Source organism: Fukomys damarensis, unplaced genomic scaffold (assembly GCF_012274545.1).
Source record: "Fukomys damarensis isolate Sample0158 unplaced genomic scaffold, DMR_v1.0_HiC HiC_scaffold_39, whole genome shotgun sequence".
Taxonomy (NCBI): domain Eukaryota; kingdom Metazoa; phylum Chordata; class Mammalia; order Rodentia; family Bathyergidae; genus Fukomys; species Fukomys damarensis.
In genome coordinates this window covers 31486620-31514576 of record NW_022900951.1, presented here as the reverse complement: position 1 = coordinate 31514576, position 27957 = coordinate 31486620, and the positions used below count along the sequence as shown (strand labels likewise).

Here is a 27957-nt window from a genome sequence, read left to right as displayed (position 1 = left end):
AAAAAAAAAAAAAAAAAAAACGTTGACTCCTCAAGTGCACAGCTCACACTGAGGTTTGTGTACTTTAACAACATAACCTTTAACATTTCGTTTTGTTTTGCTTCTGTTTACCACATCCTTCCTGTAGTTTTTCTGCTCTCATATTTTATTAGAGTCATCAAGATTTTTTAAAATTCTGCCTTAATCTGCTTTAGAAATTATGCCTTCTATCTTTAGTTTTTGGTTGCTCCCAATTTCCAATATTCATATTTCATGTAAAATATCCTAAAATAATTTAACTCTTGTCCCCCAAAATACAAGAATCTTTCATGCCTATTATGACAACCATACCTTCCTTTTAAAGTTGTCTAGTAATTGAGTTTATTTTTATAACATGTGAAATTTTTTTCTAACAGCCAATGATCATGGGATTTACACACATTTGCTGATTTTTTTAACTACTGTGTTTGAATGCTAAATTCTTTACTCGATTCTGGAACTTAATTTCCTACATCCATAAGTAGATCTTTCATTTGTTCTGTTAGAGAATAACTTTAACTTTTTTTTTTTTGTATCAGGTATCGAACTCAGGACCTTGAGCTTGTGAGGCAAGTGGCGGAACCACTGAGCTAAATCCCCAGCCCTAACTGTAACTTTTAAGTTGTTTCAATTTCCTTGTTACATTGAAAATATTTTTCATTTATCCTTATTCTTGAATGATAGTGTAAGTAGCATGAGCAGATGGAATATTAAAACAGATTTTTTTTTTTTAATTTTAGAGAAAATGTCTTTTCCAAACTTCCTCAGGCCTGGTGCACAAATCACTACCCCTAGCTGCCCTCAGGCTAGACCAGTGGTGGTGAACCTATAGTACACATGCTGCAGCAGGCACAGATCCCTCTCTGTCTGCATGCAAGCCAAGCCAGCACTGCTCCAGCAGCTGAGCACTGTATATTCAGGCTTAATTGCAGTTTTGGCACTTTGCAATAATTAGTGAGTTTTGGATTGCAGTTTGGGCACTCAGTCTCTAAAAGCTTTGCCATCACTGGACTAGATGAATGGACAGAATATGCAGATGCTGGCACTAGGAAGTCAAAATTCAGTTTCACTTTCACAGGCAAGAGAGAGAGAGGTCCAGTGCAAGAAGCAGAGACAAGCCTGGATATGTCTATTATCTCACTGTATTCCCTTCTCAGTGCTGTTCATGCTAGAAAAGACCCTAAGGCACCTGCACAAAATGAGATGATGATTTCAGTCAAATAGACCCTTCCATCTCCATGGAGCTAGCTTTATACAAAGTTTTTTTTTTCCTTTTCATCAATATAAATGGCCTTCTTTTATTATAGGTAGCTAATTAAAACAAAAATTAATACCCAATCAGAGAGAGACTGGGCTCTCAGGAAAGGCAGTGAAAAAAGAAGCCATCAAAATTGTGGCTGGAGGAGTATCTGAGGCAAGGCCTCAAGATAAAGTCACAATGGCCAAACATGCATACTTTCCTAAAGGATAAGCAAAACTGTAATTAGTATCACTTAGTCCATTAAGTGAAGATATGCATCCGCCTTCCTGGTGGGCAACCAGAATATCTGGAACCATCCCTCCCCAACATGGTCCTGATTTGGAAGTCATAGATAAGCCAAGATTGGATCAGTATTACCTGTATGACTATACTTGGAATCTTACTGATCATAGTTTGATCCCCCACTGTATCTACATTGTAACTTCACTGTTTAAATTACCTCTGAAAAGGGGCCTCTGCGGTAACCCATTTAGGACCCCACCTGTCTCTCAGGAGCTCTCAATAAACTTTTACTACTCTTCACAGCTGTTGTCCCTTGGAATTCATTCTTTGATTTCAGGGGACTTGAACTCAGCACATGTGATATCTAGTAGGTTGGGAGTTATATTTCTACTATTCCATTTTGTTTGTTTAGCAGCAAGGAAAGGAACCTGAGTTTAAGGACCTGAGTGAGCACTAAGGATAGTTTATTAGGATATAATATTATACACTGACAGACAATTTGCATGAGAACCATACTTCTAGAATCTTTTGGTTTCTAGTGTTGACAATTCTGCCTTGAGTAAAATTTCTGTTTCTTTGTAAATAATTTGTGGTTTTCAGTTACTGCTTTTCAAAACCTCTATTGTTGTCACTATTCTGTTGTTGTACTTTAATCCCTACATGTCTGAATTTAGGTGTCACTATTATCTTCTGGATTTGCAAAACGTATCTCCACCTTTTCTTTCTTCATTTGATGCTGGAAATAGAAATTATTTATCCTTCCCAGTGTTCACAGGGTCTCATTTCTCTTTCATTCTGCAGTGATCTCATCAACTTAAAAGTGGAGATAACTGGATGTATGCTCTTTGGGACAATTTCTTGCATCAGGATAGTTTTGTATCGGACAGAGCATGGACAGGGACACTGCCAGTTTGAATGAGTCCAAACACCATCTCAGAGAAACCTAGGTCACGCAGGACCTGTCAGCAGGCCACAAGCAGTCCCCCAAGGTTATGTCAGTAGATCACAGAGGATACATCCAGCAGGTTACAAGCGGTCCCCTGAGCATATGTCAGCAGGTTACAGAGGACATAAAGAACACATCAGCCTGCTGTTTCTCTGACTCACTCCCTCAAAAGCCTGCCAAAAAATGCTATTAAAAAGCCTCTTAGCTTGTAAAAAACGCCTTCTCTATTCTGCTCACACAGAGAAGTCTCTCAGGTTTATCAATAAACCTACTTGGACTGTAGAGTTTGCATTCCCCTTTCTCTTTTCTGCTCAGTATCTACTGGCAATTTTCCAGTGATCCAAGGGAAAAGCTGTATCATTAAAAATCTCTTTATCTTCTAGTTAACTGCTAAACTCTAGTTCAGCCAGTAACACCCCCTATAAGTCACTCAGATGCTGCCCATCTGCCAATACCACCACAGCCAGCACTTATTGCACATTCTTGACAGAATGATGTTCCTCTGCATTTTCCCCAGTTTTGGTCATTGTACGTTCAAGAATTTGTTCGTCCAGCAGGATGAAAAAGAAAAATGTGAACAAAGAATCACAGACAAAACAAAGCAAAAGCAAAAGCAAAAAAAAAAGATAAAAGAAGGAAGAAAGAGAAGGAGGGTGAGAGGGAGAGGGAGAGAGGGAGTGAGAGAGAGAGAGAGAGAGAGAGAGAGAGAGAGAGAGAGAGAAAGGCTGGCCATCTCCAAAAGCATTTCTCCTAAGTTCATTTATTAGAATCCTATTCTTAAACACTGAGTGCCAGGAGGGTTGCAATGAGGAAGCAGATTACTGGTTTTCTGATAGGTTCAAATAATAAGTTTTTGAGGAAAAAGCAAATCATGGGACTAAACTGTTTCATCTTTATACCTAAATTATATTATAATTGAGCTTGAGCCTGCAGAGGCCACTAAATGTGGTTTTCAATCTGACCACATCAGCTCAGCAATTAGTGGGAATTTCTCACAGGATTTATGTAAATGGCTGACTGTTATCTTTCCTTTCCAATGCTGTTTCATTTCTGAATGTCTCTGTCTTCAAGGATCTTTTAATGGAGCAGGCCTATGAAAGAGTTCTAGCTTGCCAACATTTTGACTAAGAAGTTGTCTTCTTTTTCTATAAAATCTTCTAAAATGACAAAAATCTCACAAAGAAAACAACTGAAATGACATTTCACTTTCTAATTAACCCCTCTTTGGGAAAGGAAGCAAGGGATTGCTGACAATAAATTAACTTTGTGTTTTGTATTTTCACTTATGAATACCATAAACTTTCTCTAATTATTCTGTATTAAAAATAAACTGCTTTGAACAGAGTTGATTTTTAAGTTCTTGCAGATTGATTTACTAATTAGTTTAAATGAGCTGCTAGCAAGCCAATAAACAGCATGTTGTCTAGGACTTAAACTATGGGAAAAGTCTTATAAAATTTCTGATTAAATGCCTCTCTAAATGTATTATTGCAGAGCACATGTTCACTATTGAGTACCTAATACAAAGTGTAAAAGACATTTTTAAAGTTCACATTTTATAAATTATTCACTCAATATGCATAGATATAAAACAATAAAAGTCAAAATGAATTATTTATCAAGCTGAAAATAACTGTAAGGATAAAATATATGCAGTTTTGGAAATTGTGATTATTTTAGCTTGGCTATTTGGAATTATTAGACTTAAAGTAAATTTTAAAAATAATATTGGACACAATGTCTCATTCTTGCACAGTGCAAAGTAGGATGAAAAAGCCTAGAATGGGCCGAAAATCCAGGTGTTAGGACATGACAGTTCTTGGCATTTAAATAAACTACAGACTAACTTTAGAAAGACAGATGCTGGGGCCCAAAGAATAATACTCCAAAAATATGTGCTTTTTTAAAACCATGTTGAGATCTAAAAAGGCCTTAAAAAGCAATCTTGTTTCTTCTACTCCAAGGGCAGAGACAGTGGCCCTCTGGAATTCTCATGTGCATTAAAAGGAGACTCAAAAAAGAACACAATTGCCTTCCAGTTCACCTTGGAATTCAATTATGTATTTCAGAAAAGAAAACTGAGAATTTTAACCATAGCTGGATGGACTTCTGTTAGAAGGTAATATCTTTCCCTTGGGTTCATTCAAACTTTAAAGGATAATCTTGTACAAACTAATCTCTTCTCTTGGCCCATTTATTCTCCATTCTCCTCCTCATTTAAAGAATAATTATATACACTTGTGAATAAAGTGAAGGGACTGGATAATCACACTCCTATGATCTTCCCTTATTGTGTAATAATAAATTATTTTGCCTTTAGCACTATTTATTTTTTGTTACTTTATTCTAGTGAACTGTAAGAGGACAAAGGGAAAATTTTTCTTTATCATTTCCAAAGTATAGAAGGGCAAATAGAGAAAGACACCAATTTTCATTAAATTTTCTCTTTCCTTTTTCTTTTTGTGGTAAGTGTGTGTGAACTTGGGGCTTTTGTGCAGCCATAGCCCCACCTCCTTTTGCTTACAATTTTGAGACAAATCTCCATAAGGCACTAAGTTGCTAGACTGGCCTGAAACTTGTGACCTTCCTGCCTCAGCCTACAAGAGAGCTATGATTACAGGGGCCTGCACCATGTCAAGCTCTGCATTCAATTTTATTGTCTTATTTATGTATGTATGTATGTATGTATGTATGTATGTATGTATGTAAATGGCTTACAAGAGTTTTGTATCTGTGAGTCCATCAAAGAGAAGAATACGGCAATTTTTTTGAATTTGCCCAAAGGATTTGATGCTCAATAGACTTATTCAGTAAATGGGCAAATAAACAAATAGACTGGACTGATAATTTTAGCTGCGCTTTCATACAATCTCAACTATATATAGTTATTTCAAAGGGGGCTAAAAGTAAGTTACTCATTTAATATTTTAATAGTGGAACACCTGGAGTTAATGAAGATTTAAAAAAGGGTTAACATATGATGACAGGGGATCACTAACTGCCGAGAAATCAAATTTGTCATTATAGCTGTTTAGCTAGCTTAAAACTTTATATTTATTTATTTATTTTTTGCCATAGGATCTGTCACTGTTATTGCCTTAGAGCACAATTAACTCTTAAATTCTTTTTACCTCCTTGGCCACCTGGCTTTTGTATCAGGAATTGAAATCCTCCTAGGAAGGTAAAATGAAAAGACTATCCCGCAATTTACAATTTTTTTTTTTTTTTTGTTCCTGTTGATGTTGTTTTCAGTACTGGGAATCAAACTCAGGACCTTGCTCCTTCCAGGCAGGCACAGCACCACTGAACTAAATACCAGATCTTTTTCTCAGTTTTTTTTATTTTATTATTTAAAATTTGTAATCACAGTTTTGAAGTAAGATGAAGTAAGATGGTGGGGCAAGCTGCCTGAATAAGTGTGCATGACCTACCAACGATGGAGACCCAGGACACATGCACAGGACTCAGTTTTTAGGCCCTGCATCTGAGACTGATCAGAAACTACTATCTAAAATTCTGTCACAAAATCAAGCAGGTGGTTGATGGGATGGCCTAGATCTGACATCGGGCTAAGGGATCAGGTGTACAAAAGACCCCTGCCATTAACTTCCTCGCTACTGTGAGCTTCTCTCAGTCCTCTTCTCTCACTCTGCAGAGCATACTTCTTTTCCTACCTTTAGTAATTGTAAAACTTCACTACCGTTTTCATGTGTCTTTCCCTTATCTTACGTCAGGACACTAAATACCTGGAACAAAACCCTAGGATGCAATAGCATATTGGTGAACCCATGCAGGAGGCCTGATGTGCCATGAGAAATACCCTACAAATCCCATCTACCATACAATTAGGCTGTATTCTTAAAAATTGGAAACAATTTGACTCTGACAATTTGAGAAAAAGCTTTCCTTCTATTTTAATACTGTTCAAATCCATCATGAATTAGGAAATGGCCAGAGATGGGTACAAAATGGCAGTCTAAATTACAGTATTATTCCTCAACTAGATCTTTTCAGTAAAATGCAGGGAAACTGGTACAAAATCCCTTCTGTTCTGGCTTTTATGACTCTTTTTCAGAAACCATCCCTCCATAGCGGGCCAAGAAATATGGTACTTAAAGAGGCCTCCAAAGAAGAGGAAATTGACATCGATGATGATCCCATCCTCAGATGCCCACCCTTCTTTTAGAAGGATATGACTTTGAACAACCTGTATAATGAAAGCAACCATACTGGGAGGGTCTCCTCAACCTCCTTCTTATATTCTTCAGGTCAGTAAATCAGTCTTATCACCTTTAAATGACTAACAAATTCCATCAGGGGCTAGCTACCCCCCGCCACAGATTCACTATTCACAATCCCCTCCTCATGTTCTTCACACAGCTTTAAGCCCTGAGGGACACGCATGGAGTGGAGTTTCTTACGTTTCCAAATCAAAAATCACCCTCCCCTTAAGAGAGGCCTCATGAGGTAGATGGGACTACTCAAGTCCTGGATCCTTTTCAGTGGCAGATGTTGAACAATGCAAAGAATATTAAGGCCAACTTTCAGAAGACTCTAGTAGGTTTCAAGATGGATTGCAAAATTTAACCCTTGCTTTTGATCTCTCATGGTAGGATGTCCAACTTGTCTTGACCACTTGTACCCCAGATGAAAAACAAAGTACACTACAGAAGACCAAGAGATATGCTGATGAGGAATATGCTGAGATAACTGAAGAGAAAGGACTCAACTCAGAGAAGTTACTTCCCTCTAATAGAGCCAAAAGGACTGTAATTCTAGAGATGGATTAAACATGAGGTCAAAAATGACAATTGCTCTTATGGAAATAAAAAGACGTATTAAGAAACTTGATAATCATGAAAGGGTGAGAGTTACACAAGGCAGCAGAAAATCCAACTTTCACTGCCCAATAGTAGAAGCTTTCTTTAAATATATATAGATCCATCTTCCAAGGAAGGAGATGCAATAATGTGACAACATTTCATAAGTCAATGAGCCTCAAATATTTGGCGCAAGCTACAAAAACTTCAGATGGCCCCAACCCCTATGACCCAGTTGCTAGACATAGGCTTTTCTGTGTTCAAAAATCTGGATCTAGATGAGAATGAAAAGAAGGGCCAGAAAAAGGGGAGATGAAAAATATGGCTGTCACAATTAGCAATGCTTTCATCACACCCAAGTAATCCAAGGGAAAAGCCAAGGCCAATAAAAGAAAGAGTTCCTTCTTTAAGTGGAAGGAAACTGGACAGTGGACAGGAAATGTACTAAGCCACTACCCAGGCCTTGATCTGTGTTATCACGTAGCCAGTGTGCCTGAATTGTGGGACTGGAGGATCGACTGTTCCTGTGTCCAGATGAACAGGGAAACAATTTCTGACCAGAAGGAGCCTGTGGTGTCGCTAACCAAGTAGCACACAAAGGCTACTCCTAGCTCTTAACCCTTCTGACCCCTCCCGCACCAAAAACATGTCCGGATTGCATCAGACTTGCAGACCATGTTACATGTTTTCCTCCTTTGTCCTTTATTCTCAACAGGGCTTCTGTGGCCCCTGCTTCCCGCCATACATAAAGTGAATCCTAGTGTACCTTTCTTTCCAATTGTATAAGCTGAATGCATCTACCTCAATCAATGAGCTAATGTTATGTGTGTTGCCACTGTATCCTTACCCCCTTTTTTCTGAATCTATATATAAACACTGTGCACCACCCAGACAGGGCTGATTGTTCTGTGGAGAATTCCCAGATTATCCTGCTAGAAAAATAAGTCGGCCTCCAACTTCTAGGGTGTGTGCTTAATTCTTCTCAGCCTGACTCTGTTATATCACCTAGAGTTACAGCACTGTGAGATATATTTGCAACAACTGAGAGAGGGGGTAGGCCAGCTGAAATTCTCACCTCCCACTCTGACAATGAGAACTGAAGGGGTCTGGGGAATGTGCAATGCCGCCATCTATGGATATAGTCACCTCCTGTGAGAAAATCTCGGTGACTCCGTGCGTCATGGGTAAGCAAATTCAACTGTTCATTGGTAGAGGGGAAGCTTACTGTGCTTTAACACCCTTTTCTGGAAAACCCTGCTCAATAACTGTAGCTATAATTGGGGTTTAGGGAACCTCTAATCAGATCTTCTTTATACTTTGTCTGACATGTCAATTCCGAAGTCAAATGTTTAACCATGAGTTAATTGTTTCACAGTGTCCTACTCCCTAACTAGGAAGAGATTTACTAGCAAAATTGGGAGCAATTATTCAATTCTAAAAAAGGCCAAAGCAAATTTTACCTATTGAGATTACACCTGGCCTCCCTGAACTAAGCAGCCAAAAGATGGATCATTTTGCATGGTAGAATGGAATACCTAGGAGAGAAAATTCAACAATGCTGATAGTTATAAAATTAAAAGATTCTAGCCATAAAATTAAAATATTCCAGACAATCCCAACCAAAATTAAAATCCAATTAAAGAAAAGGCCTGTAGAGGACTCCAGCCTCTCATACACAGGTTTCTCAAACATGGACTTCTGCAGCCTTGCCTGTCCCTTTGCATTATTCCCATTTTCCCTGTAACAAAACCATCAGGAGAACATAGGATGGTAAAAAGCCTCCACCTTATTAATGAGGTTATAATCTCAATCCACCATCTGGTAGATCTATATACTATGAGAGCTCCCAAATTCCAGGAGTCACAAATTGGTTCTAGGTCTTACAACTGAAAGACACTTTATTTTCTATTACCCTCCATCTAGATTCCCAGTTGCTATTTACCTTTGAATGGGAATATTTCACTTCAAAAGAAAAAACAACAGTATGCTCAGTTCTCCCACAGGGCTTTAGAGATAGCCCTCCCATTTTTGCTTGGGCACTGGGAAGACTTAAGGAAGCTAGAGCTTAGACAGGGAAATGTCCAACAGCATGTAGATGATGTCTAAGGTGTAGTCAAACTTGGGAGCTATCCAACTCTGTTAACCAAACTCTCAGTTTTCTAGCTAAGTAGAGATACAAATCTGAAAGGACTCAGATATGCCTTTCGAAAGTATAATACTTGGGATACATTCTTACATCCAGGGAATAACAGTTGTCTAGGAACTGAATCCAAGCTATCTTGTGATTTTGAGGCCCCTGCCACCAAGCAACAGCTTCATCCCTTTCTGAAAATGCTGGTTTCTGTGTGATCTGTATACCAAATTTGAGACAAAAGGCAAAGGGTTTATATGATACTATAAAAGGTCCTGAGTTTCTGCTCTACGAATGAATAAAAGTGACTGACAGTGCCTTTTGAGAAATAAAACATTCCCTCCCTCACTCAGGCTACAGTACTAGGAATACATGACTTAAGAAAATCTTTTTTTACCTATTAGAAAAGAGAAGACTTGTTTTGAATGTCTTGATGCAAAGGGTGTAACAGAAATCACACTCAGTGGCATAATTTTCAAAAATATTAGAAAGAGTGGCTGCTGGTTGGCCACCCCACTTTAAGACAATAAAAAGCTACACCTATGCTAACAGAAGAAGCTACAAAACTAACTCTGGGGCAAAAACTAGTAGTCCCAACTCCCTATCAGGTCAGTCAATGCTTTTCTTGAGACAAAAGGTAAGTTGTGCTTAACAGGAGAATGGCTTACGAAACAACAGGCCATGTTTTTAGATAATCCTGCGGAAACTATAAAACTAGCAGTATGCTTAGTCTTGTCTCATTGATGCCTACTGCCAGAGGTTTTCCACCCATCTGAACAGATGATTTCCAAAATCTATGCAAGCAGGCAGGACATGAGTGACATGTCCTTCCACGACCCCAAGGAGATGTGCTTCACTGTACAGGTAGCTTTGTCCAAGAAAGATAGAGAAAAGCAGGTTATGCAGTTGTCATTTCAAAACAGATTACTGTTTTACCTATTTTATCTTGTAATAGGTTCAATGTTTCTTTTCAATGTTTAGATCTTCCATCCATTTTGACTTCAATTTAGTATATGGTGAAAAAGAAGTTTCAATCTTCTGTTCATAGAAAAAGTGTTTTCCCAGCACCATTTGTTGTATGGGCTATCTTTCCTCCAGTACATGCTTTTGGCCACTTTGTCAAAAATCAAATAGCTGAATGTGTCTGAGGAAGCTTCTGTATCCTCAATTCTGTTCCGTTGATTCATATATCTGTTTTTGTACTATGCCATTTTTATCTCCAATGCTTTATAGTACAGCTTGAAATGAGGCATTACTATGCCTCCTGCTTTGCTCTTGTTGCCAAAATTGCACTTGCTATTGTAGATGACTTCTGGTTCCACATAAATTTTAGGATTGAATTTTCTAGATCTCTAAAGTGTATTTTTGGTATTTTGATAAAAACTCTATTAAATATGAATATAACAATTTTGGGAGTATGGCCATTTTGACAATATTAATTGTCTATCCAGGAGCAGGAGATATCTTTCCATTTTCTGATGTCCTCTTCAATCTCAAATTTCAGAATATTTTAGTTTTCTTTGTAGAAGTCTTTCACTTCCTTGGTTAGGTTAATTCCTAGTTGTTTAATTTTCCTTGAAGTTACTATGAATGCTATATTTTTCATAATTTCCTTCTCACCTGGTTCACTGTTGGTGCATCAAAATGCTAATGATTTTTGTGTATTGATCTTGTATCTTGCTAGATCACTGAAGTTCATTATTAATTCTAAGATATTTTTTGGTGGAGTTCTATTGTTGTTGTTTTTTTCATTTTTTGGTGCCAGGGATTGAGTTTGGGACCCTGTGCTTGAGAGGCAGGCAGTGGAACCACTGAGCTAAATCCCTGTCCCTATTGTTTTTCTATGTAGATTTCACATCATCTGCAAATAATGATAATTTGAGTTCTTCCTATCCTACATGTATCATTTAAAAAAATTTCTATCTTGTCCCTAATTGTTCTGGCTAATGTATCAAGTACTATGTTGAATAGAAGCAGAGACAGTGGACGTCCTTTTCTTATTCCTGATTTTGGGGGTTATGCTTTCAGATTTTCCTCATTTAATATGATGTTGGCTATTGGTTTGTCATACATAGCTTTTATCATATTTAGGTATAGTTCTTATATATCTTTTTTCTTCAGGGTTTTTACAATGAAGGAGAGTTGCGTTTTGTAAAAAATTTTTCTGCATGTATTGAAATGATCATTTTTTTTAACCATTCTTTTGTTGGTGTGAGTTATTACATTTTTTGACTTAAATATGTTCAAACATTCTTACAACTCTGGGATGAAACCTACTTGATCATGATGCACAGTGGTACCTCAGTTTGTTAACACTTTTGTTTGCAGTTTGTGTCACAAACAGAAGTGTTTGGCAAAAATTGTTTTTGTTTGCAAACTCTGCATCAGATTACAAACATGACTGTGGCCATCTTTCCCACACAACCACAGACATGGCCATCTTTTCCAAGATCATAGAATAAATTAAGTTCATGAACCAAGGTATAATTGTATGATATTTTTGTTAATGTGTTGCTTTCTACTTGCTAATACCTTGTTGAGGATTTTTAACCTATATTCATTAAGAAGATTGCATTATAATTTATAGCAACAGAATTTCTTTTTAGATTTATTTCATGACTCATTAATAGTGCAGGGGTATATAATTTTCCAGGAGTTTTTAACTTTTCTGTAATTTCTTTTGTCATTGATTTTTATTTTCATTGCACGGTGGTCTGTTAGTATGCATGGTGTAATTTCTATTCTTTTATATTAACTTAAGCAGGTTTTGTGGACTAGTACGTGATTTTGGAAAAAGTGCCATGTGCCATTGACAAGAATGTATCCTCTGTTGTAAAGGGGTGGAATACTCTGGATATATGCATTAAGTTAATATGTTCAATGGTATGGTTCAGCTCTGAAATTTCTTTATTTTTTGATTAAATGATCTCTTTGAGAAAGTGGGGTGTTAAAATTCCCTACTATGATTGTGCTAGTGCTTATTTGATCATTTAATTTCAGGAGGTTTTGCCTATAGCCATATTCACCACCCTGAATGTGCTTGATCTCATCTAATTTCAGTTTTTGTTCTACGAAGACAGGTACTGCAGGATTTGAGGCACATATATTTATCAATGTTGCTATTCCATTATCCGTAACATTCTTTGTATATAGTGATATTTTTTGCCTCTTCTAATTAGTTTTAGCTTAAAGTTTACCATGTCTGATAAAATAGCTAACTCTGCTTTTGCCTGGCATCCTAGTGCATGAAATTTTGTTTCCATCCTTTACTTTTTATCCTATGAATATCGTTTTGGATTTGATGCATTTCTTGAATGTCATAGACTGTTCAATTTTATTTTTTGATATAATCTGCCAATATTTGTCTTTTAGTAGGAGAGGTGAGACTTAAAATTAAGATATAATCACTGAGATGTTTTGGTTATTTACTCTCATTGCCTTCTTTATCTATTGGTGTATCCTTTATCTTTTCCTGATGTTTTTGTTGACCTCACTAGATTTCTCTCTGTTTTTAGCTGTGTCTGATTCATTGTTTCTGTTGAGAACATTCTCAAGTATATTTTCTCTAGAGTTGGGTTAGCACTAATATGTCTTCTGAGCTGGTCTTGTTCACGGGAATGCCTTACTTCTCCATCTGTTTTGAAGAATAGCTTTGCTGGATAATTTAACCTGGGTTCAATGTTATTTGTTCTTAGAGCTTGAAATGCTTCACTTCAAGCTCTTCTGGCCTTTAAGATTTGTGTTGAGAAGTCTGCTGTGATTCGTATTGATTTACCTTCAGTATGTGATTTTTTTTGTTTTTCTGGCTTCTTTAAAAAAGCCAGATTTATTGTCTTGCCAGATATCTAGTAATTTAATAACGATATGCCTTGGTGAGCTTCTTTTTTCATCATTTTTTAGTGCCTATAACTGTTGCTTACTTGTATTTTAAACTTTTTTTATATTTTCATAATTTGCTTGTATAGTTTCTGTAAACATATTAGTGAATCTATCTGTGCTATATTCTAGTTTTTCTATAACTGTGATTAGCCTTAGATTGGTCTTCTTGTTGTCACCTAGTAGCTGCTAGACAGTCTTCTATATAACTCCAGTGATTCTTCTACTGAAATACTGAAGTTAACTCACACTCAGGACTTCCTTCCCCTAAGTTGCAGGCTTTCTTGCAGAGTCTGATCCAGTCTGAGTTCTTGGGTTAGGAACTCTTGCTGTCCCTCTCCCTGTGTATGGGGTGGATTCAGCAGACCGATTTACATTCTGCCAAGTGTACTTGTTTCTCTATCTTTCTGTCAAGTGTATTTCTTTAATATCTTTAATACATGTAAATCCTTGCTACCTTTTTCAGGAGTCTTGTTCAGTTCTTTGTTCAGTACACCAAGAACTTGGAAATTATCCCTAAAAGGAGTGTATGGCATCCCAGAGTCAGGTAACATTTCACACCATTCTCTAGTTAATACAAACCCATAGGAGTAAAAAATGTAACACATTAAAAAGGTCAAATTTAACAAAAGTATAATGTGGAGTCTACAATACTACAGTTATGGTATATTCCAGGAATAGTCCAAGGGAAAAATGACCCTATACTGATGCGGCAAATTGAAAGAAAGTAACATTTTAAAAAGAGAATTTTAAATAGTTACAGATAGTCACTTTTTTACATCTAACCACTTGTTGTTAATGTTAGTGTATCACTATTCATATTAAAATGTAGTGTATACCTTCACGGTTACAGCAACGAAACAGAGGCAACAGAAGACTAACAGTAAGTATTTAGTAACTAAGACTGTGTTTCAGATAAAAAATAAATACCTCATAAATGACACATTATTCTCTTTTGGCATGTTGCCGCCATCAATCTTCATGGAACTGTGCTAAATATACTACTGAACACATTGCTGATTACCTGTTGAATCTGGAGTAATAATTCCTTCAGATGTAGTCACTTTAGCATGAGTTTCTGGACTCTGAGGCATGTAGATTTTTGGGGGAATAATAAAATGTTCTGGAAGACTCAGTTCTGTTGTAAATAAAATGGACTTAGGCTTCTTCAACTTGGACATATGAAAGAGCATAAGAGCCTGAAAAGAAATCGTAAGATTGGAATGTAATTTTCATCACTTTTATTGCCACAATATAAAAGACATCATTATCTACTAGATATTACATTTGGGAAAAATACTCAAAGGTTTGAATTTATTAACCTTTTGAGAGACATTATTACATAGTTTACGGAAGGCAGCAGCACTAACACACCACATAGAACCATTGTAGACTCTCTTTATTAAGAGGCGAGTTAATTTTGTTGCCCTAGTATTTTCAGTGTTAAGGAATAATATGACTGGAGAAGGAACCATTTCAGTAGTGAATAACACTGAAAAAGTGCTTCCCTCCCTGAGTTGAAAACTGCGCTTCTTCACATTTACCCATAAAATATAGTTCTGATTAGCAGTACAGACTGATGCTTTCTTTCACTAATGACAATTTTGTGAATATAAAAATAAATTTAAGCATTACCTTTCTGCAGATGTCAAAAAAATCTTTCATATCTAGGTTTGATATTTTTAGTCCCCTCAACCATTAGTAATATAATGTGGGTTACAAAACAACTCCCATGAATATGATCTTTTATACACAATATTGTCCTTTCTAAAACAGGACAGTGTAGATAAACTGAGCTGTCATAGTATAAATGAAGCACGTGACAAGTGACAATTCAGTGAAAAAGAAATGACAGGATACATAGTATGCAATAGATGTCAAAAGACAGGCAAAAAACACATATAAAAGCTTTTTGATTTTTAATAATTCATAATCAGGCAGGAGAAAAAGTATCATAAAGTAAATCTAATACAATGCATAATTTATTAAATGCCATAATAAACAAAAAATGTGCTGTGTTCTAGGGAGAAAGTTATAGGAAAAAGGAAAAAGATAGAAAATCATGCCATATAAAAAATCCACCTCCTTTTTGATTTTTAAGTAATTATTTTCAGAAGAGATAATTAAAAATAAATTTAAAGAGTTAAAAGATAGAAGGAGGGAGATAGAGAGCACTATGATGGGCTAAATGTTTGAAAAGGTAACTCATTGAAAATATTTACTGTAATAGTGTATACTGGCTACTAAACAGTAAGCCTTCCCAAATTCAGTATCATTTGTAGTATTTTAGTTGAAGTTGAAGAGATGTATCAGCGTCTTGAAAACACAGTAGGACTAGTTTAAATCAGAGGATGTCATAGTTTTAGGCTTTAATACTTGCGATCCAGTCAAAATTTTAAACTCCAGGTCATCTTTAAAATATTACCATTAATTGTTAGAAATATACAGTCAGGCTGCACGGAGTCTAGCATTACAACAATAAGTTACTCACACAATGCCAAGAATCTTGTTGTAAATATATAAATGAAGTTAAACCTTAAAGAAGTATAAAAATGCATAAAAATGTATCTGAGGTGGTAAAGCAGAAACTCACTCAGAGCATCTTAATGGACACAAAGTACTTGAGGGATGCAGCCCTCTGAAATCTAGGGGAAAGAAATAGAGAAAGCTGAAAGGTCATGGGGAGCATGTCTGGCTTGTTTTAAGAACAGCAAGTTCCTGTGCTGAGGTATCGCCACCAGTGGATATATTGTTATGGTGGAATTGGGATCAGGGGAGAAAGCAGGAATGATCAGGAGTATCATGAAATAATTCTAAGACTTTTCATCTGAGTACGGAAATGTGCAAAGAGGAATGATATGAGAAGGGTTGAATTCATTTGTTTTTGTTTTTTTTTTTTGAGACAAGGCCAAGGTTTGCTTTGAACTTGCTATGTAGCCCATACTGGTTGAACTAGAGATTCTCCTGCTTCGGCCTAGTGCTGGATCATAAGTCTGTTCCACCACTCCTAGCTTAGGTTTGCATTTAGAAAAATCACCTTGGCTGCTCATTGAGAATAGATTTATTTCAACCATAAATATAGAATATATTTATATTTAATTTCAAGCTATAATAATAAAAATATAGCTACTATAGTAGTATATAGTATAATAGTAGTGATAATAATGACTACAACAATCACAAATCTTTATGCTAATATCTATGTGCTCTTCTTTGTAAGAATCTTTATCAATATCTTGCACTCTAATATCTTGGAAGATAACTATACACAATGTATTAATTTTTGTTATTCTTATTTTATTTATTTTTTGGGGGGTGTTATCAGGGATTGAACTCAGGACCTTACACTTGCCAGGCAGGCATAGTGCCACTGAACTGCATCCTCGGCCCCCCATTCCCATTTTATTATAAAATTCTGATTTATGTTTTCATAAAATGAAAAAAGAGAACATTTATTTTGCACCAGATAATGTGCTAGGTATTTTACATAATTGTCTCAGTTTTCAGTAACTACCAATATTTCTATATTGAAAATATAAAAACAGAGAGGTGAGGAGGTTTAGGTAACAAGCACGTAGTCATACTGATAGGCACTGTTAGTCTGAATTCTCAGCCAGGTAATCTGTCACCAGAGATGATTCTTTCTAGATGCATAGCAGAATATCTTAGGCAACTTGCAGATCGTGTTCCCAACCATTCCCTTCCAGAGATTTGTATTAATTATTTGGAGTGGTGTCTGGGTATTAGTATAAGTTTTCCAGAGAATTCTAATGTGCAGCCAGAATTGATTATTGGGAACTAAGGATTACACCATAATGTGTAATATTATATAGTAGGATGTATTGTTTCAGATTTATTATTAAGTGATGTTTAAAAAACATCACTACTCAGCTGTCTTCCTGTGGGAAAGAATATTCATCATTTTCTTTGTAAAAATATTGCTATGATTAAGTAGGAACAGCTCTGTATATGTGTAAGAGTTAGTAATTGAAATGTATCATCTGTTTTCCATTCCTACCTCAATCTTGGTTAGCCCCAGGAGGGCAACAGCAACACGGATGCTACTGCTCTCCAGAGTGCCTGTGATTCGCCTTCGCTCATACTCAACTGCAGACATTTCCTGTTGTGCTGCAAAAGTCAACGCATTTTCCCTGGCTTCATTAGTCAGTGGCACCTTAAGGCTCACATCTAAGGTTTGACGGAGTTCACATTTCAAATACAAAACTGGATGTCCCTTATTATTCTCTAGGGAAAACAAAAGTATTTGTTAATGCACTGAACATTTATGCCCTCAATCCAGGGTGAAGTTGGGAGATTTGAAGTAGAAAACCGCAGTTATGGTCTTCATTAAACAGAGTGCAAAAAAATTAGTATTGCCCCTTGTTTTTGTTTTTTTGTGGGCTTTTTTCGTTTTTTTTGGGGGGGGTACTGGGATCAAAGCTTTCATTGCTATGCAAGGAAGCACTCTACCAATGAGCTACATCCCCATATCACCAACAGTCCCTTTTTCCGAATGGGCCTCCTTTTGTTGCCATGGCTGGGCATGGATTTGTGATCTCCCTGCCTGGGTGTCTCAAAGTGCTGGGATTACAGCTAATACACAGTCTCCATCTGCTAAATGATATTTTTATGCCAAATTTGAGTACCTCTCTGAAAACTAAAAAAGAATCACCACTGATGTTTTCAACTGATGAAATAATGTTCTATTTCATGCATGCTGACACAAATTTAAAAAGTGGTCTTCCACAATCTAATTACATTTTAGAGAAATGAAGATGTTTACAGAAGTGACTATAAAAGGAATCACCCCATCTTTTAACTACCATAAAAAATGAAATACTGTTAAAACCTGTATATACTATACCTTCTTCTAGTGAGCTGTTGAAGTCAATTGGACTAGAAGGCTCTGAAGAATGGAAACTGGAAGGCAAGGGGACCAAACCATCACCTTGCACAATGTATATTAATTCTCCAACCTAAAAGCAAAATTTTGAGAATTCATAAAAGTACAATAAATCTTTATGCTACAAGGAAAATCTATAGAATAGAATTTTCATGCATATTTTTCTAAGCAACATAGCTTCTTAATGATTGGATACTGGCAAGTTTTAAATATATTCTTACCACAGTCTGGGGGAAATTGTATCCAACAGACAAGGGGATAGATTAAAAAGGTCCCACATTATCTTTATAGCTACAACTCTCCTTGGGAAACTACTACCTTTAAATGATCAAGCAAGCAATAAAGAAGTATGTTTCCTTCATTCTGTAACTTATTTTTACAGGTGACTGCATTTTTTTCAGAGTGTCTGATTCCGTATGAGTCTGAATTTTAAAGTTTGACCATGTAAGGTCCTTAAAATATTCTAAAACCAATAATTAGGGAAGAAGTACAAAAGCCTAGACAGACAAGGTAAAAATAAAAGTCAGAAAAATGTAAGTGTATCAATATGATATAGAGAAAAAACAATAGAAATGGGCATCCCTGAGTTTAATTGGCATTGCCATTTATTAGCTATTAAAATTCAAGTAAGCTAGGCCTGGTGGTGCACACCTGTAATCCCAGCACTCAGCGGGCTGAGGCAGAAGTATCACCATAAATTCTAGGCCAGCTTGGGCTACAAAGTGAGATTCTGTCTGGAAAAAAAAAAAACCCAAACAGAGAAACAAAAACCAAAACCCCCCAAAATTCAGACAAGCTTAAAAATCTCTGGAGTCTCAATTTCTCCCTTGGTAAAATGAGTTGAATAATACCTTTATTTTAGGCTCCTAGTATTTAAAAGAAAAAGGATTTAGAAAGACATACAGTCTACATGAATGAATCTTAGTTTATGATTCAAACAACGAAACTTGAAGGGGAGAGAAGAATCATAATCATGAGATAGGGTATCTGAGCACTGCCTTGATGCATAATGGTATTAAGAAAAAATGTACAATATTTTTAATAATAGTAGTGCGGTCAAAGGCCATGTGAAAAAAGGGAATCTTTGTTGTAGAGACATTGAATTGCTCATAAATAAAATTATATGGTGATTGAGATTTGTTTCATTAAAATCATTAAACTTGTTTAGCCGCATATTGTTTAAACTTGGTGAAGGGTACAGGGGGGACTTATAGCTTTATCTTTATAGCTCAATGTGTAGGAACTCAGGACAGGACACTCTAAATTGTGCTTCATTTGCATAATAATGAGTTTTGAACTGAAGGCAACTGAAAATCAAATACAACACAATCCTCTACCATTTGCCAAAAAGTAGGATATAAATTTACAAAAGTATTCTCCTTCCTTGTCTATCAGCAAAGCAAAAGGTTGATCAAGAAGACAATTCTAGACCCTTATCTGCCTGGAAATGACATTAAATCAATCCAAATAGCAAATCCCCATTCATTTGACTTCACACAATTTGCCTCCGTCGCAGACACAAATTACTTTTCCTTTGTCTTTTCACTTCTCTGAAAACTTACTATTATTTGTTGAAAATGTTATATGAGATTTAATAATTTCCTGGGTGTCTCCCATGTATTTATGCAATATACATGGTAATACATTTTTGTTCTGTCCTTGTTAACCTTTCCTTTGTAAGAATCTGTCTTGGTTAAGAAGTATGAAGGGTAGAAAGAAAATTATTTTTCTTCCCTTTTGTGTGTTTGAAACTTTCCATAATAAAATGGTTTTTAAAATCTTTATATCTCAAGAAGTCAAAGGATTCAGGAGGATTACATGAGGCAACACAGATCCTTTTGGCATTTACCAGGCATTTAAGAGGTCTATTTAAAAAGAGCACATCCATTGCTTTGACAGCAGGGCTTCTCATCCCTTGACATTCATATAAATTGCCTAAAGATATGGTGAAAAGGCAGATGTTACTTAGGGTGGAGCCAAGACTTGAGAGGATAAATGGAAATGAAGGCTGGAAAATTTAGATACAATGGGGAATCGTAAATCATAATCAGCTTGTGACAAACATGCAACAACCTGAAAATTAAAATAAAGCAAACCTGGTTGCGAAGCTCGCATTGAAACTGTTTTGAAGTGTACCACAATCTTAAAACAATATTATCTGCATAACCAAGAGACTATTCTAAATATATCTTTAAGTAGGAAATATCTACGTAAATGACACAAGTGTTTATCAAGGTACAGAAGTACATATTCAAAATATAATTATTTAGGTGGGCAGGGTGACACATGTCTGTAATACCGCCACTTGGCTGAGTCAGGAAGGTTCAGGGGCAGCCTGGACTACATATTGAGATCCTATGTCAACAAACAAATACATACATATGTTCCACCAAAAAATGTATACACACTCTCTATAAACTGCATGAATTGCAAACATGTGCTATTTAAATTGAAAACAAAAGATAAAAAACTTTTAAAATGTATACAATCTTCAGGGAAAGAAAAGACAGTATGATATTTTATTAATAGATGGTGTTACCCTTATATGGGGAATCCTACAGGATGTCATATGACTCAGAAAGCCCACCGCACTGCTGGTCTTTAGAGAAGAAATTGAAAACGCATGTATGTACAGCAATCTCAAAGACTAGTGCTACCCAATCAGTAGTTTGTTATACTAATTAATGTCTGGAAGCTCATAGCCATCACTTTGAGCAACTGCTGAAATTGTAGAGGCCAAAAGTAGCATGTACTAATCTCATGATGTCTCAATAAATTTAGTACTAAAATGTTTATACAAATTTTTCTTTTCTTGAAATGTGTACAAATGTTTTGCCAAACGCCACGTGTGTGTGTGTGTGTGTGTGTGTGTGTGTGTGTGTGTGTTCCTTCATTTGGTCTCAATTTCTTCTGATCAAAGTTTGTAGACAAAAGATGACAATAAAGGACTGGAAAGTAAATTTACCAGAAGGAAAGTAGGTGCTAGGTTGGCTCAATAAAAAATCTCAAGAAATGGTAGTGGGAGAAAGTTGGTATTACCATAGCAAGTGGCTCCACCATGAAGTCATTCTTGATCCAGATCCCAGCTGATGCACTCACCTCTTTGGTACATGTAAATTCAGCAATGGCAGGTGCTGTCCTACAATGGGAATCCTGTACTACACAGAGCAGGTGTTCGTATGCTGGACACCACAGTGAAGACAGAACAATGCAGCAACATATTGCTGTCCGCTTTACTGTGTTTTTTGCTTCATAAAGCATCTTTGTAAACTTATCCTCCCTGAAGATGTAAATCCATAGGAACCGAGACATGAGTCTGCTTGAAGTACCTCCATTTAATCTATTCCATATTAGAGCAGACATTTCTTCAAATCTCTGGCATTTTATAGCATAGATATTTTTAAAAGCTTTTATAGGTTTCTGCCTAAATTAAGAATTTTTATCAACGCTGATAGAAATTCTGTAAAACTATTTCTACTTTCAAACAGTTGTTATAAAATCACTTTGCTTCTTAATGTAGAAGTTCAAATATAACAGACCAAATGACAACAAAGGCCTAGAAGTTAAGTGGCCTTTCCTTGATATCATTGTTTGTAAAATGGTTTTATTTTATTCAGGACAGTTAGAAAATAATTCTAATTACTTTATCATTTTCAACATAGGGTCATAGTGAGAAAGGAGTTATAGCATATTTAATAAGAACATAAGCTAACTAGGGAGACTTGGATGTTTGATTATCTAGTTAACCATGTAATTGCAATTTTCAATATAATTAGCAATATAATTGAATGTATAAATTAAAAGACGTATTTCCCCACATATGTAATTATAATTCAAAGCAATCCTTTAAACTGGAGCATTATTTCTCAAGGTATGTCAATATAATTTCAAGACACATTTTTTCTTAATGTTTTGTGAAAATGATAGAATATAAGTAATCAAAGATATGCTTTAATAATTTTCAGTGCCAAATGAAGTATAATTACATCTTGATTAATTTAGATTAAATATATGTAAACAAATATTAATATTCTGATAATGTCAAAGAATAAAATTAATCTAGTTACTGTATCACTAATAATTAATTCTAATATTTTCTAAAGTTGCATTATAATGTAATAAAATGATACATTAAAGAATTTGATCAAACTATTGGTCACACCATTATTGGTATTTTTTCACAAGTTTTATATAAAGAGAAGTGTAGTTAAACCAGAACTTATTTATTTTGAAGTGCTGAGAATAAAATTCAGGGCCTACCGCATGCTAGGCAAGCTCTTTACCACTGAATTACACCCTCAACAGTTGAACTTTTTTAAAAGAAATAACAGGAGTCCTCGTTAGTTCCTTCTATGTGGCCATTTTATGTGTAAAATTAAATTACATTTTATATATTCAATAAACTATATTATTTTTCATGTGTAAATGATTCTATTGAAACCAAGTGAGAGGAACGTCTCTTTGCAATTATCATTATTGCACTGCATATTTACTAAGTTTAGTGGACATACAATACATTTAGACATATATCCTACCAATTATAAATAACCCCTCAGGTCAGCATGTAGCAATGTCTTTTTGGAAGATGGCAATGGTATAAAATTTGCTCTTGTCCATCTTTCTCCCTCTACCTCCTGTTGTCTCTTTTCCTTGTTAATTTTGAAGAAGTCAGCTGTACAAATCCCAGAACCACAAGTAATTTGTGCCAACAACTTGAGGGGGATCGATAAGCAGATCCTTCCTCAGTTGGAACTTCTGAGGAGAAGCCAGCCCTGGTTATTTCCTCGATTAAATAGTTGATAGGCCCAAAGCAGATGAACTATTTATGTCTTGTCAGACCTCTCATCCAGAGAAACTGTGAGATAATAAACGAGTTATTTTTAGCCATTATTGTGTGATGACTTATCGCACAGCTACAGCTAACCAATATAGAGCCATAACAAAGTGAAACAAGCCTCTACTCTGTCCCCATGGCACATCCCTATGTAGCCTTCATAATATTAACCTTCAACTAATGGAAGACTCTGGATATTCTTGAGGTTAAGCTCTCTGCCTAGCAACTTAAGCACCAAAATTTTCTAGGGTCTCCAGGTTACTTCAAGTTGCCTGTACTGCTGACTTCATGAAGGCGAAAGCCCGTGATGGAAGCACACACTATGACTCAGTTCTCACCTCTTGGTTGCTTAAGATGATGGCACAGTAGCGCGTGTGGACGCCGAAGGGAAGATGGTAGATCTCTAGGCTTGCAGATTCATTCCCTTTCAGGGAGAGAGTATGTGTGGAGCAGAAGAACTCTCTAATGAAACTCTCTTTAATAGCTAACAAAATACAACACAAAGTAGTTGGCATGAAATAATGTTATATAATAATATTAATGCTATTCAAATAAAAGAGCTTTCGATCAATAATTGACACTTTGGGATCTATAAAATGTTCAAAGCAATAGAACACAAGATTAGAATTTGATACATATATAAAAAAGGAAACAGTGGGTGACTCCAGCTCAAGCTTTAGCATAACAAAATGCGTAATTATGACCCTCTTTTAAAGATTCCTTAATAACATCTGAATATGGTAGTAACAGTATGCAGTCTCAGCACTTTGTGACACTGAGGCAGGATGACTGCAAGACCAAGTTCAGACTGGGAAATTTAAGAGACTTAGAGACTTTTGAGACCCTGTCTCAAACAAAAGAATAGAAATAGATATAGCCCAATTTGAAAGCCCTGGGTTCTATATTCAGTAACATGAGAAAAAAGTTTCTTTAATAAGGAATTTCACTACAATGGGAACTTTACTACTATTTAAAATTAACTTTATATATGTATATAGTAAAAGATTCATTCAATAATGTCAAATTTTTGTAGGATTGTTAATAATTTACATTAAAAGAAATGAAACTCCAAAGGTGTAGGAACAGTGAGAAGGATAGGGAAAGGGGAATAAGGGAAAAGGAAAAAAATATGAGAAAATGTAAAAATGGAATTAAAGTGTTTGAAGGTGGGGAGGGGAGGAAGGGGTGAAGGGAGGGTGGGGACAAGGGGAAAAAATGAGAACCAAGACCTGTCATGTAAAGGTATAAGATCCCAGTAATGAATGTAACTGTACTGTCTACCTAGAATATACCAATAAGTTCAATTTAAAATAAAATAAAAGAAATGAAACAATTTGAACTGTAAATGAAGGAATGCTTGATATATTCAAATATATGCATCTCGTTTTAGTAGTTTTATTACATGTCCACACATTTTGATACTGCCTTGAATGTAGTGATATTGTAGATCAGCCTTAATGATCTTAACAAACAGTATTCTAGAATGCCTAAGAAGTGAAGCAAGTTGATTTCTGAAACAAGATCAGAAATTATAGCACCCTTTCTGCCTAATTATCTCTCCCATCGATCACTGCATTGAAATCCCAGCTTCAACCTTGGGAAGAAGCCTGGGTCATATGGAGTAGCCACCTATATGTACTCAGGCCAGCAGCCACAGTTGAGGTCCCAGGGCAAAAAAACAGCAACAGGCATCACATATGTGAGGAAAGAAGCCTTTGAGATGACTCAAGCCCCAGTCTCTATCTGAGAAGAATGGCATGAGAGATATTGAGGCAAGAATCACCTAGGGATTCACCTAGATAAGTGAATCTAGTCATCCCTAAAATATAAGCTAATAACCACAATGGATTCTTGTGGTTCTACTGCATTCAGGGTTGCTTGTTTTGCATTTATGGATAACCAAATACTTCCTATATTCGTGTTCCTATCCATCATTCAATCCACCCATCTTTTCTACACCTAGAGTTATTTCCAAAAGCAAAGCAAATCTGTGGTCTTATTACATTTCTAATATTAGTGATATTTTACATGAATAGGTTTAAATAGTTTAGAATAAGAGAAAAAGGGACATAAAGGCTACATATCCAGTTCTATTCCTTGAATGCTGGAGGGAACTGAGAGTAAGCAGTGGAAGGAGAGATGTGGCCTGAGTCCTCCAAAGGGACACAACATAAAAGGCAAAGGAACAACACTTTAGCCACTCAACTGGTCAGCAGTCCCCAGGGCTTGCCATTCCATCTAACATCATAACCATCCCTGCTGAATATTACGATCTTATTATGCCTTGCATTTAAAAATCCGATATGAATACAAATAAATCTTTGATATGAGGCACTCACAAGTTGTTATGCTATCTCGAATGTGGGAACAGCCTTGGGAAGCATCACATGCACTGCTACTTACATCATTACTGTAACAAGAAAACAAGAATTTTACACCAGCTATATTAAAACTCAAAAACAATTACCTAAATTAAATCTTGCAGATCTTAAAAATTACAGCTTCCTACAATATGACATGCAAATATTATTTAATGTTTACAATGTTTTAGGAATTAAATATACAGAAGTAAAAATACCAGTCATCCATATTTCCACCACTCTTTAAAAACTGGGTTCAAATGATTCCTTTTTCTTCAAAATATTGTAGAGATGTATTTGATTAAAAAAAATCCTATTTGAGACCTAAAATGTAAATGGTCTCAGTTTAGCAATAAATGAACACTATATCCAAATGTGGTTTTAGAACTTGGCTTCTGAAAAATGCTCTTTTCTCTAAATTTATTTCCACATTTGCTTTGACTTATACAGGCAGAAAGAGCCTTGGACAGTTGTTTAATCTTTGTTTTAATTTTCCAAACTGCTGTCTTCCTTCGCCTACTTAACGGTCTCTCTCTCTCTTTTTTTTTTTTTTAGTATTCATGAGTACTTTGCTCAATAAGCAATCAATTAATACTTGACTTCATATTTTTCATATTTTTCTAAGCATAATAAAGTTTTGCATTACTCACTTGGCCATTTATTTAGATCGAGATTGATGCTGTAAAAAAACATTGACTTTCCAAGTAAAGCTATCCTAAATATCTCTATTCCCTGATTTTTATGATTTAGATCATTTTTATTTTTATGTAACATTCTTTTTTAATTTTTAAATTCATTTTATTGGTGCATTTAAGTTATACCATACAATGACATTCATCATTGGAAATTTGCACCTTTACATAATCTATCTTGGTTCTTATTTTTTTCCCCATTCCCCTGCTCTCCCTTCAACCCCTTCACTCCTCCCTAGCTACAAAGACCTTGTTTCCCTTTTTTCTTTTTCTTTATATAACATTCTTAATGATAGTATTTGCCCTTGTAATTATTCTCTGTTCTTCACACTCATTCTGGCTATCAGTTAAATTACTATATTACCTTTTTAAAGTAAAGAGCATTTAATATTTTGTGTAATTTTGAGCATTTGATAGACACTGTAAGGCTGCCATAGACACAATGGGTAGACATTTTCATATTTATAATGGAGACTGTACACAGAGTGGACAGAATAACAAAGCGTGTTTGTTATTTCTCAATTTATATCATCATTTCCATGTCTTTGACAATGGAGTTCTGGGAAAAAAGTCTGCTTAAAGTCCATGGATAATCTACAAACTTCATTTTGAATGTTAGTTGGCTTTCTGTAGCCCTGCCATCACTTCTATCATAGTGTATCATAGAGAAGCACACAAATCTAGGTTTTATATCCTTTTTGGTCTCTTTGACTATTTTGCTGGAAACAAGTAGGCCCTTTTGAAGAAATCAGAGTTGCCTCATTTCCGTAATCTCAACTAGAATAAGAACTTCTTAACTGCTCGTTTCTTTCTGGATCATGTTCTCATAGTGAAATGTGTGATGCATATATTTTGTAATCCATGTGATGTCTTATAGAGAGGCATTTTTATTTGAATAGGGAAGAGATCATCACTTCTTAGGCCAACTGCAAAATAACTGTAGCACTTGACCAATCACTTACAAAGGAAAGCATTATTATTGTGGCGATACAAGTTGAAGGGATTCTGAGAAGTATCAGTTAGTACAGACAAGGTCATACTGAAGGAATAAACAGCCCCCTATCTTTAGTGGATTAGCACATGAGTTTATTTCTTGCTTACACTACATGTGTATCTTAAATTCGGTGTGTACTCAGAGATTCTTGGTGGAGAATGCACTGTTTCCATATGTATTTTTATCATAACTGTGGAAGGAAAAGATAACATGAAAAATTTCTCATTGATTCTTAGAAACAGCTTGCAACACTTCTCTTTACATTACACTGTCAAATATCTCACAAACATCAACACTGGAGGAAACATGCAATATCACCCTCTTCCTAAAAAGAAGAAATAGGAACATTTGTAAAGCATCCCTTAAAAATTTAGTTATGGAGATTTGTTAAACAATTTCTTACTCTCCTCTATTATTATCCAGATTAAATTTAGAGACCAGAGTGGGGTTTTATGGTAGATTATATTTTTTAAAACTCATAAGTACTACACAACTTTCATTATGTCATTATTAAAATGCGTTTTCTTTTCTTTTTCTGTTTGTTTGTTTTTTTTGGGGGGGTTGGTACTGGGAATCAAACTCAGGACCATGAGCTTGCCAGGATTCCACTGGGCTAAGTCCCCAGCCCCAAAATGTGTCTTCTTACGTTTCATTTATGCAAAGAAATCTGTTCAAGTAAAACATTAAGGAGAGCTTTAAGAAAATGTGATTTGTAACATCAGTACGAATTATTTTATTAAGGCATATTTCAATGTGAAAATATCTCACTATACTGATGAATCTAGATTGATGAATAATAAATTACTTTGTTCTATGTGGTCATAAAAATCTCTTTGTTTCTCCTTGTGGTAGAAACTTAGTTGCCTACCACAATAACTATAAGCCTTTCCCTTTCATTAT

At 35.6% G+C, this 27957-nt stretch overlaps 1 protein-coding gene across 1 annotated transcript in view; it reads right to left on the bottom strand.

Annotated features, from left to right (window-relative positions):
- The window catches only part of Cfap47 (cilia and flagella associated protein 47), a 423126-nt gene that overhangs the window by 201312 nt on the left and 193857 nt on the right, over nucleotides 1-27957 (bottom strand). Inside the window, exons 41-45 of the mRNA XM_033760546.1 lie at nucleotides 25351-25421; nucleotides 23350-23495; nucleotides 18139-18250; nucleotides 17293-17519; nucleotides 14299-14473 (exon numbers count right to left, since the gene is read on the bottom strand). Of these exons, the coding sequence (XP_033616437.1) occupies nucleotides 14299-14473; nucleotides 17293-17519; nucleotides 18139-18250; nucleotides 23350-23495; nucleotides 25351-25421 (731 nt within the window). The remainder of the gene's footprint in view (nucleotides 1-14298; nucleotides 14474-17292; nucleotides 17520-18138; nucleotides 18251-23349; nucleotides 23496-25350; nucleotides 25422-27957) is intronic.